Below are 12,238 nucleotides of genomic sequence, written 5' to 3' on the forward strand. Positions count from 1 at the left end.
CCCCTCACACGGTACACGATCTTTCGAGGACAGCTCTTCAATTTTGTTCACAACTTATTTAACAAGAATCTTTTCTAACAGGGTTTTAACTCGCTGTTCGCAATCAGCCTCCACGCCTACACACAAAAACAATACAATAAAACCAACGATTAAACTAAGCACAAAACTTCTTAAAATTTGTTTAGGAGTCTCTTGACCAGTCTCTTCCTGCGTACGGCTTCGGTAATAGCTTGGCGTGTGACATCAGCATGCTCCACTGTGAAGCAGTCAAGTTTATGCCTTTCTTCTTAGCAATCAGCCTTGATTTGTCTGTGTTCCAGAAGTGCTCTCTCACGTTGACTTAAGTACTGCCCCGGAAATTTTTAACAAAGACGTAACGGCGCTCACCTTCCAGGTGAAACCTGTCTGCGTCGCGTTCGTTCTCCTCTTCATCAGGGTCCCGGGGAAAGAACCTCTTCATAACTCCCTTCCTCTTCACAGCAAGATCGGGATGGGACTGCGGTGCACCGGCATTGGAGTCGGGGGTCCACAAGTCAACATTCTCCGGCTTGGTAGTGCTAACGGCCCCTGTTGCGGTAGCGCCCGACCCGCGATGAAACGAATCTTGGGTAGCTTCATCCAGGGTGGTGGCTAGCTCGTCACTGGTGAGGTCAGAGGGAGCGTGGATCTCAAGCTGCTCCAAGGCGGGCAGCGGGTCGATGACAGGGAGCTCCAGCTGACGGTGCCCCGTTACGGTAGTAAAACCTCTGCTTCTCGCCGCTGTACACCTTGCGCCATCCGGCTCTCAGGTGCTGAGCGGTTAACGCACCGGTGCTCACCGCATCGTCGTTTGCTTAAGACGCCGCTGATACTGACGGCTGTACACCAATCATGTCGGTCTTCTTGGTAGTTGCCTTTGCGTGTCCGACCATGTTGGCAATGATGCTCAACTATTTGGTAAACTTTCAGTCTCACTAAATGTGGTTCTCATGGCGGTAGTTCGGGATATGATCTACAGGGTCCACCCAGCGTGGCATTTATATCGCGCAGGGGTGTCGGTGACTTAAGGCCAACACCAAAAGATCGCGTACCCATGCGGTACTGATAAATATAGGTTTAACCAATCGTGCAATGAAGGACTTAACACAATGAAGTTTAGTGAACCCACGCGTTCGAAGCGTTCCTTCCTGGGATGACCATCAAACGCTTTTGTTCCCGAGATAGATACCTTACTAATTTTAGCAGCTTCCCCGTGGGAATTGACGACCGACGCTTTCTAAAACAAAGGAGATCCATTTGCGTTCGTGGACTCCTTTTGTATTCAACACTCCTCGGCCAAGGAAGCCACGCCATCACCCACTCGTACTTGGCCTCAAACAAACAAGCCAACGAATAACAATGCGGCTCGGGTGATCTCCCGCCTCTCGAGGTAAGTTTATCTTATTTCTTTTCTTTCTTCTTCTCTTAATTCAGGGCAACAACGCCCTTATCACTTCCTCGACCGTTGCCGCGGCTACGCCCCCATCGTTCGACCTCTCATCCGCTAATTAGACACACCTTTGACCTTTTCGTGGCTCACCCACTAACCTTTCCAAACCCGGAAGTCGTGACCCCTTACCTACCTAGTAACCCGGAAGTCGTGACGTCTTACCTACTTACTCGTTACCGGAAGTCAAGGTCAAACTGGTCTATACTAGACCGGAAGTCGGTCAAGGGTCAGGGGTCAAACTGGTCTACACTAACTACCGTTACTACTTCTATCGCTGCATTGCGTTTTTAATAATTATTAATTATCATTATTATGAATGATTTTTTAGTTACTGTAAATAGTTTGCGGTCATTTTGAGAACCATTTAGCGAAAATAGTCTCTCGCACAGCGCCCATTTTTCCAAAACAGGTCAGCCACACACTTTTCTACTGCCATGCCATCCAAGCGGGGTTGACACGCGTGTAACCTTTTACTAATTCAAATGATCGTAACAAAGAAACCATAATGTCAGACTGAGTTGAAACTGCGCATTTCTACTGAAAAGGGCCGGGAGGCGGAATCCGCCTCCCCCCGGCTGTGAGATGGTACAAAAGAAGCCAGCTCTTGTAGGGTCCAGGCTAGGCTATATACGAATATCGAAACTTGGCTTGTGTCCAAAATGAACGTAATACCATTTTTCCCCAAGCTAGAAGCAGGCATTATTTCATATGTGAATTTTGTTTCATATTGAGAACATTCATTTCACCTTTTACATTTTTTCTTTTGTATGTGCACCGGACAAAGAAAATTTCCATGTTGTCAGTGGCCAAAATTGCTAACTAAATGGCAAAATAGTCGAATGGTATTGTAGCGCAAAAGCGGGCTGCGGAGAGTTAGCAGAGCCAGTAGCTGTTATGCAGCGCCCCCAGTCGGCGGACTGTGTGAGCACGAGGGAGATGATCGCGGGGCGTCGTGGAGGAAGGACGTGAGTGGATCACTGCTCAACGCCTAGAACGAACGGGAACGAACCGGACGTAAGTGCTGAACTACTGTGAAGGAACGATAGGGGATCGAAAGCTGGGGACGCACTGGGGACCTGTTGGTTATTCCCCGGGGGTATTTGGTCTTTGTGCGGACTGGGGATCCCGGGAGTTCTTGTAGTTGCACTGTGGGCCAGGAGTTCTGGCTGTGCTTTACAGTCTTTTCCTCTACGAAGGTGCCGCCCTTTGATTATTTATTTGATTAAAGAGCTTCTTGCCAATTAGAAAGAGATCAGTAATTAAAAACCTTGTGATTGTTATTCGAAGCCGATAATTAAAGGTGTCAGCGTCCATTACTTCTCTGTCTTTCTGTCCGGTCAGTCCCTTAATGTCCGCCCCTGAAGTCTGTCCTTAAGTGTCCGTCCTGAAGAGATACTGAGCAGCACGTGTTCACGGCATACGGCACTCCAAACGGACTCACCACCTAGGTTTACCTGGATAGCGGCTCCTCTGGGTTCACCGAAGGGCTGGTCGGGCTAGGCCGGAGCGACCTTGGCGAAAGTTGGTCGGCGCCACAGTATGGTGAAACCATAGAGCTATATATAAAACCAGAGCGCTGACAGAGTGATGCCTGCTGGGCGCATCCATGTGTGTGCACAAACCTATGGAAAACTCACACCCCCCCCGAAAACTCGAAAATGTGTACGGCTTTAGCACGGCTATATCTGCATCTGTACTCTTAAACGATACGCCAACAAAGCCGATACGCAAACAACCTGAACGTACAAGTACTATGTGAGCGTTTCATTTTGCTCTGCGCAAAAAAATGCTTGCTTGTTCCCACGGGAATGATCTTGCCGCGCCATGTTGGTTCCCACCATGCTTTGCGTGATCTAAGGGAACGCTCACGCAGCCCATGGAGTCGAGGGTGGGGGCCGATATCACCCAATGTCCATCCAGTTTCCTCCGGTTTCCTCATGCCTCTAAAACTAAACCTTCTTCCTAACTCCGTAATGTGAAGCTAATAAAGGTTACTAATAAACGTATAGATATTGGTGCAAATAGCCTGAGTAGCTGAAAGCGCCATTAAAACAAAATAACAACAACCCAATGTCCACGTGACCAAGACTGGAGGAATTCCTACAGTTTTCCGGAAATAGCCGAAAATATTCCGAAGTCGTCCCGTCTATATTTGGCATGTTCGGATGGTACCGTTGATGTTCGGTTGTTCCCGGCCGGGTAGGTAGGCTAGCTGTTGAACGCAAACTCCTTTATCCCAATGACAGCTGTTGATCCGACAATAGAGCCTAAAAGTTGAGTTGGCATCATGCAGTTGTTGTCAGCAAAGGTCAGATAAATGATTAGAATCTTTTGTAATTGAAGTAGAAATTATAAGACTGAGTGTTTAAAACATTTTGATCTGTTTTTATTTCGGTTTTTACCGACGGCCTACCAAAAAATTTCAAACTGTAAATATTCAACAGTGTACGAGACTGGCGCATTGCACTGTTCTTCATGTATTTTAGATTTTCGGAAGTGATGGGTCAGTTTTGGCAGGTATTTCTCTTTTAGGTCGGGTGATTTTTCAGTTTCTATAAATTGATATACTAGAAAATATTTTCCAAAGCCCCTTTTCCGAGTTTGATTTTTTGAGAAGTAACTGAACGAAAAAAATTACAAAATTCTAAAATCTTTGCACGTTATTTTTCCTATCCAAGGGTTTTTCAAACGTTTCTTCAAAATGGCGGGAACCAGCGAAACCAAAGTTCAAGTCGAATCAGCTCGTTTCGAAAACGCACATCTCTCTGACTTGAGCATTGCATTTAGGTTTGTTTTTTAAAATACTTAATTCCATATCCATTCTATCTGATTTTCAGTGTTCTTCAAGCACGCACATGGATTCAAAATGTTTGTGCCCAGGGCGGCGTCAAATTTTCACCACGTGGAGAATGAGAAGGTAGCGTTCTAGTTTTTATATACGTGTACAGCTCTGTGGGTGACACTGCACAAAGAAACAGTGAAATTAACCAAACCAACGATGTAGGGCTACCAAAGATGATTGTAACGGGCCACGTTGGTGGGGAGTGTTCATTGTGTTGACGGCGGACACCACCGTACCGGGGTATGGGCCTCGAGCTGAGAAAACCCTTTTTTTTCCTTTTTTTTAGCAACGGAGGCTCGGAACTGAACTTCGCTGAACGGTTATGACATGCACGCGCATAAGTACGGTAGCATAGCTATACCAACGAAAATGAATACCTCAGTGTTATTTTCAACCGATGACGGGGTGCGTCTGCTCTAGGCGGACACATTTAGCTGCATTGCCAATAAAAATTGTTCAGTGTGGAAAGTTCCATCTCGTGAATCTTTTATGGGAGGCCATTGGTGAAGTTTCGTACGGAAGCGTATTGCTGCCAACACGAAAAAAATATTTTATCTCGTTTAATTGATTTATTATCTCGTTTAAACAACACAGCTATCTCGTTTAAAGACGATATCGTTATCTCGTTATTTGTAATTATGGCAATGTCGTTAAAAACGAGAAAAGAACTTGGTTATTTTGGACCATCCCATAGGAGGCCAAGAAATCGGCTATCCTATCCCATTTTTTTAAATTATTTTTTTATTGTTTGGCGTGCATGTAGCCTAAACACACTCCTATAAAATGTGACGTTTCAACGTATCTCACTATGGTTTTTTATTGTTACGGTCATTTGAAGTTCAAGACCACACGGTAATATTGGAAAACGTTGAGGGGGTGGATCATGATTCCGCCCCGACTCTTCAAGGGTTAATATTCTCCATCTCCAGTTTCATGGCCGTTTTCTGCCTTCAAAGATTTGATTATGCCTGTTTAAATTGGATGGTTTGGTACGTTCGCATTACAGCTGTTTACGCTGTCACGTATTTTTATTTATGTTGACAGCTGCACACGTTTTTTAAACTAACCCGCGGAATGTGCTTTTCGCCAGCCACCCAGACATAGGTCTGTGTTATAGCAGACAGGACAACATGTCCAAGACGCCACTCGGGCTCTCCGTCCAGTTTCCGGTAATCCAGGAATGGCATCTACCAAAGAATTTTCATTACATAAATGACAATAGAAAGTGATTCACACACAAAAAAGGGAAGGCATTTTTGCAGTGCATCGTGACAGTCGCTACGAACAAAGCAAATACATTGCTTTCCAACATGAAAGGGGAAGGTCTGGAGTGATATGACAAATGTTGCCGGAATCACACAAACCAGCCGGTAGTTTTCCCCAAAACCTTTGAACTGTGATTTTGTGCAGGATTACAAATGAACATTCCTTTCACAAACGTTATCATTGCGTGGTACTGCACATAATAATAACGGAAATGATTTGTAATAATGGAAACTTCTGGCACATTAAAGTAGATAATTGTTTGTAGAATGATGGAACCATAAGTACCGTAGCCTGGTTCCAAGACGTTACTATCTGTGGTCGCGTATTAATGAACACTTTCGCGCAGTAAATTTTGCCAGTCAACAGAGGGCGCTATGTCACCGCCGATAGTGCAAGATTAATATTATCGTACGCTTAGTAACGAATACAGACCATACCATGGGCATTATATCCGTGGACCAAAAACAGACAAAAATAAGTAGGTTATTAATACACGAACACATCTACAGATAGTAACGACTTGGAACCAAGACTACCCAAACGAGCGAAAACCGTGCCTCTTCTCAGTGGAAACCGCGTAACTCCAGGGATTTGATATGTCCGCAGGGACTTGTGGTAGGCCTATAATGCAACCTTGATATATGTGTGTGTCGAAGTTCAGTAGGTAGATGGATAAAATGAATGATTAACGCAGGACTGGAAGTGGACACTGACAGCCGTATACATTGGAAAATGGTATAGTGAATAATAACTACATTGTATTTGAATCACTAATCAGAGAGACGCAGCGCCGTCACGGTAGCCAGGGGTGCACACAAAACCATCAATGATAGTCCTCCTTCGTCAACCTCCTACTGGAAATGTTGGATGCAAAGGACAACACAAGTACAATGTATTATGAAAAATTAATACTGCTACTTGTGTCTTTGCCTGCAACTAGGGATCCCCTATTGTTCCTCTTTTGTTTGTACTTTAACTTTTTTAGAAGACCACCCATATGTTTTGTACACAGTTGTCAATCGGGGACCCTCTGTCAATCGGGGACCTTATTGTCCTCTATTGTTCAGGGTCCCCTATTGCATGCAGAAACAAACTCACACACATGTTTACATACAAAGTGTTGACATTCCTTTGTTCTCCTGTGGTTAAGGAAACTTGAGGAAAATGCTGCTTTTTCTCCAACTCCTTCGAGCTGGATTTTTGATGATGATTTCCTGGACTGTTCCTCTTCATTTTGCCACAGATAACCTTGAAACCCCTAATGCATCTGAAACTTTTTCAGAGAGACGAAGACTTTGTGTGGACGTGTGCGAGTCCACACAACGCCATCATACCCTACATTGTAAACTTCTTTTGTGCAGAGGTCCACACTATGTATGCCACGCCTGCACATATCCAGTTCTCCTGCACTCGGCTCCCTGTAGTGAGAACCTGGGCCACGCTGCCAATTGTCAGCCTATTTTTAGATATGGTGCAAACAACAGGAGGCCACTATTTGGTTTGGGTGAAATCTTTTGTGTTTACTCAAAATTTTACCACCTCAAATAGCGCCCTCTTATTGCGTCCGCCATGCTTCAAAAAGGCTGTAGTCCTTACTTGAAAGGGGTCACTGACTGAAAGACACTAGATCTGCATATGCTGCGTGGTTAGGGAACACAGCCACTGCAGTTATAATTCCTGCAACATCAGCAAGGCCACACAACAACTCGTACTATAGACCAGTGAGGAATTGACTGGAATCAATTATTGAAAATATTAACTCTGAATACTTCAATTCAGAAGCTTTCACCGTCTGTTATACTTTGCGAGTTGGGGCTGATCAGTGTTCTTTCATATTAATAATAATTTATTATTTAGGAAAGAATCGTAACAGGGCTCGATAGTTCACCAAAGAAGGTACGGTAGGCCTATGTAGGGGTATCAATTTTAGAAAAAGGTATAGACAGTCCACGGGTTTAAGCCATGTGCAAGCAGAAAATAATGCGCAACGAACAGAAATGAATGAATCCATTTCCACTTTTACCTTGGTAACTTCATCTCGGAGCGTCCCATCTTCGACAAGCTCTGGGATTCTTGTGACAATCTTCCACCAGGGGTCAAAGTACTCTGGAAGTTTATGCTGGTAAAGGGATTAAGATACTAATTTTGTGACCTGAAGATAAGACTAATGGTTGACACATATTTTTCAATTTCCAGGGCAATATGCCAATTATTGACTTTAGAATGTGTTTTTTTTTTAATATATATGAAGTCAATGTTTTTATTTCGATCGTTTGATGTGCTATCGCAAGTAAACTTTTGTGAACATTAAAGTACAATGATCTTACCAAAGCATTTCAAAACAAAAAAAAAATAATTCTGTAGCTTACACAATTGTACAGTGGTCATCTGAACATTTTGCCCAAAAACGTACCAGAGATCACTTTGACAAATGCTCCCCCCCGAAAAATGCATTGAGAATCTTAAATTGTTAAGAATAACTCTGTTTGGATTTGGAAAAACAGTGAGTTCGCCCATAGTTGTTAGGGGCAGTGGCGTAAATTTCTGCCATTACCGAATCTTACATCAGAACGGCATGTCTACTGCTTTGTTTATTGTTCTCCTTTTTGAGTGATAGTTACGTCGTTAGGAAGTCCGACAAATTCTTCTTTTTGCTCACTCGCCCCCAGCTAAAAAGTGGACAATAAGGATATACCCCCTCCCCGGATTAACGCCCATAGTTACGGGGTTATGAGGTTATGAGAACTACACATGTAATGAAATGTAGAAGCTTTGGGACCAAAACGGACAATTTGTTTGTCCCTGTATTAAACTTAGTTCCGTACGGTGGCGTTTAAGGGCCACTTGCAAAAACATTTTTTTGGAGTTACTACCTCGCCGCGCCCCGGCGAGTTATACGATCTTGCTGCGGCGTATATCCCGCTGGGGCGAATATTTCAATAGTTTTATGACTCCTAATCACTGTGTTGTCGTTCTCAGATGTATCATAAGGGTGGAGTGCATTGGGATACTGGGTTTCAGATTGTTTAATTCAGCAAAGCTTGATATCCACCACAAAATAACGGCATAAGAAAATAATTTCATTTTTGGTGTGAATTCATGTACCCGGAAGTAGGGTGCACTACTTTGAATCCCTGGTAGACTGCTGTAGAAAGGATTACATTGCCTTTTCATTAAGACCAAAATAATCATATTTATGTTTAAGCCACCCAAAAAAATGAATGAAAGGAAAACAGCCAAAGAAATAAAAATTGAAATGATACAGTATGAAAATTTTCTTGAAAAAAAAGAAATGTTACTCCCGTTCCCCTGCCGAAAAAATCCAGGCGACACCCATGCAAATGTTTAGCCAATGTGTGTTGCCGTTCAGACCAATCCAGATGTTGATACCGTTGCTGTGATTTTGGAGATTTCAACAGGTAAAAAGGAAAACTGAAAAGAAGGTGAAAAGGGACACTATTCAAAAGTTTTCAGCAAGCAATTGCAACCCCCAGACACAAACCGCCCATAGAGTGCAGGGTGCTGGGTCGAATGCTTTAATATTTCAAGTTCATTTAACATTTGAACACAGGTCGACACTTCCTGGTGTGCCCTGAAAATACTAAGTAACTTCAAAATACTTTTAGCGTTCAAAGCTGTGAGGTATTTTGTGCGTTGCATTTGTAAAAGGTCTGTTGTTCTTCTTCATGACAGTACTATAAATTAATAAATTTTAATTATTGAAGTTTAAATGTAACTTTGAAGTCCGCTTGTTTCTGATTGGTACTTGGAAAAATGTAGTAAGGAATTAAACCAGTCTACTGAACATTTGAATGGAAATTCACACCCCAAAGTGAGATTTCTTTTCTTCCTTTCGTGTTGGAAACCAAGCTTTGTTGGAATGTAACATCTCCTTTTGTACCAAGCATTCTAAAACCAAACGTAATTATTGCATATCGCCATGAGGATACCTTTATTTTCAAACCACACGGCAAGCTTAATAGGACTTATGAAACTTTTGAAATGTCCGCCAGCTGCAGTGGAATATCAATTTTATGCAGCAGCAAGATCGTATGACTCGCCACGGCGAGATAGACATTCAACGATGTAATCATCGCGCTGTACATGTACGTCGCCGCGACGAGATAGTAAGTGGAAAGAAAAATTTTGCAAGTGGCCCTTATACGCTTCCGTAGTTCCGAATTTCCCCCCCCCCCCAAAAAAAAGAAAATTGTCTCGTTAACACAGTGAAGATCTCGGCACACATTTACGTCACCTACCTAGTGTGGAGATTCCTTTCTTTTCTATAGTAAAAAATACTGGTGAAAATAGTCAATTTCCTTGTGCTATGAATACTCCGTTATGCTGGATTTTCGTTGGACAGGTGGTTTCCATGCACGTTTCTCTTCCTTTGCTATGATATTCTAGCCACCAAATACCTCTAGAACTATTTTCCACTTTGTGTGGACGTGCTGGGACCACATGTACAGTGGTTTGCACAATCTATAGGCCTAATTTTGTGGACTGTTTTCTTCATGACTGTGTCCACACTCTTACGCCAGGTTGGCGCACAAACACAGACCTGATATTCATTATTTTTGTTATTTTGTTTTTCGTTATCAATTAGATGAAACTATACTTTTTTTACTTTTTGTACAAGATATTCCTCTAACCACCAATTACAATTACCAAAGCACCAAAACAATCAATGAAATCGGGCAGCGTGTTTTTCTAGGTTCAAGCACAACTCGGTTCGTTGTTCATGAGTCGGGCACTGAAGTGTCGATCAGCATGCAACATAGAGGCGTCCATGTACGACGGTTATTCAAGGGTTCATGTTTAAATTTCTAGGCTACAACCCTTCCCATTAAAAAAAAAGAACATGTCTCTGTGTCATGGAAAATTGTCAATGCTAATTGTACAAAACCCGTCCATAGTCTCCGGCTTTGTCGGCCATCTCGCTATTTTGGTATATTTTGGTTTATACTACATGTATTTCGTGTATAGCAATCCACTGCCAAATGATCACAAAGAATTTGGTCGAAAGCCATCTACATATTTTTACCAATTTTGTGGCAATTCCTACTTCCAGGACCCTGTTCCTACGTATGTGTCTCCAACTGCAGAAACGTGTGAAAACTGCACATTTACTGGTAATTTCCTCCCTAAAATCTCTTCACTTTTGTAAAAGGAAGACTTCCCTTGGCTGAAAAGGTAAGGTTTGGGCCGGTACACAACTTCTTAGAATTTTTGAGTTGAGTTAACAAAATATAGGGGTGTTTAACCCTAACTCCTAGGGTGTATCATATTGCAATCATGAGACCGATTGCACCCGCTAAATCGCGTGACCTATAGTGGGTTTTAACCCCATAGCAATGTGCGTTTTGAGTGTTGCTTACAAATAATACAGCCAAGTTACGGTATACTACCCAGCACCCAGTAGACTGAGTTCGGTACCTAAATACCTGTTTTATTTTGGGTAACACTTTGCTTTTGGTGTACGCCGTGTTTGTTGACATTTGATACTCACCATAGGTCGCGTGACTGACTTAGCAGGTGCAACCGGTCTATTACAGGATTGAGAACTGTTAGGGTCAAGTGAGGACGACAGCCTGAGCAATTTTGTGAGGGGGAATCTGTAATAACTCTGGACTGGTTGATGTTGAATGAAATACTCCTCGTTTTGTAGCAAATTTCGTTCTCTTTGAGGAAATATCAAACCTTTCAAATAAAAACGAGTTTTCAAAATGGTGAATTAAGGCATAACCTACCCGAAGATTGGTGAATAACCTGTGAAAGACTTAACTTCCACAACGATCATCAGAGCACGCAAATTGCACCCACCAATTTATTTTTGCCAGCGCTGGTTTGCGCAAAGGTGAAAAATTTTGTATGGTCCCTATACGCTTCCGTACTTACCAAGGGATTCTCTCTCATGAAGCCTAGTGTGGGAGACACACTGTAATCTTGCAGTCGAGGAATCGAACCTTGTAAATTCAGATTCAAGAAGTCCTTGTTTGGAGCAGCCATGATCCAAGATACCTTTGCCAGAACTATGAGGTTCGTCCTTTGCCAAGGATGAATATAAACGTTCGTGCGTTCTGCCTACACCTTTTTGGCCTTGGACTTATGTTGGTTCAATGATCAATTATAGGCGACGTCACCGCTGTTTCCGTGTTAACGGGGAACACCGGTTGTGCGCATGCGTCATTTTTTGACGAGTACAGGCAAGTTGCATAATTCATGAATCTTGACCCATTTTGTTAACACTGCCTAAAAGTCATGATAATACTGAATATTCACGATTTTGATGAAAGTTTTCGACCACTCTGACACGTTTACACGTTTTACTGACAAGTGCAACAGCAGAAGCGAACTGAAATGGATTTCTTAAGCGCGAAATTTAAAGCTAGACTGAGCTGCTCCGATTTTGTGTTTCTGGCGAGGTAAGATTTACAGATGAAAATTCTATATGACCTAGAGTTTTCCTAGCCTAAAACAACACATAATATCACAAAACAACTCTTCATCTTACAAACTGTATTTTCTCTACTGTGCAAACTCCAAGGTTTTCGAGATATGTGGACTTTACATGGGTGATATTTTAAGCCTGAACCGCCATTTCGGTAGCCCGCGTAAGCGCGGTACCGGTGCCAGACTATATGTACACGTATATCACGCGC

The 12,238-nt window shown here is 42.8% G+C and overlaps 1 protein-coding gene across 7 annotated transcripts in view; it reads right to left on the reverse strand.

Moving 5' to 3' along the window:
• The window catches only part of LOC110980378 (indoleamine 2,3-dioxygenase 2-like), a 31,843-nt gene extending 20,115 nt beyond the window's left edge, over positions 1 to 11,728 (reverse strand). For 2 of the 7 annotated variants that reach the window (XR_015425901.1, XM_087138991.1), the window contains exons 1-3: positions 11,475 to 11,728; positions 7,600 to 7,695; positions 5,378 to 5,497 (exon numbers count right to left, since the gene is read on the reverse strand). Coding sequence is in view for 6 of the 7 variants with exons in the window: in XM_087138991.1 (XP_086995117.1) it covers positions 5,378 to 5,497; positions 7,600 to 7,695; positions 11,475 to 11,585 (327 nt within the window). In the remaining variant the exon portion in view is untranslated. The remainder of the gene's footprint in view (positions 1 to 5,377; positions 5,498 to 7,599; positions 7,696 to 11,474) is intronic. The other 5 variants (XM_087138988.1, XM_087138990.1, XM_087138987.1 and 2 more) reach the window with 5 other exon arrangements.
• Positions 11,729 to 12,238: the final 510 nt, after the last annotated feature.

This window comes from Acanthaster planci, linkage group LG07, assembly GCF_054643075.1.
Source record: "Acanthaster planci isolate LZ-2023a linkage group LG07, COTS_SCS, whole genome shotgun sequence".
NCBI lineage: Eukaryota > Metazoa > Echinodermata > Asteroidea > Valvatida > Acanthasteridae > Acanthaster > Acanthaster planci.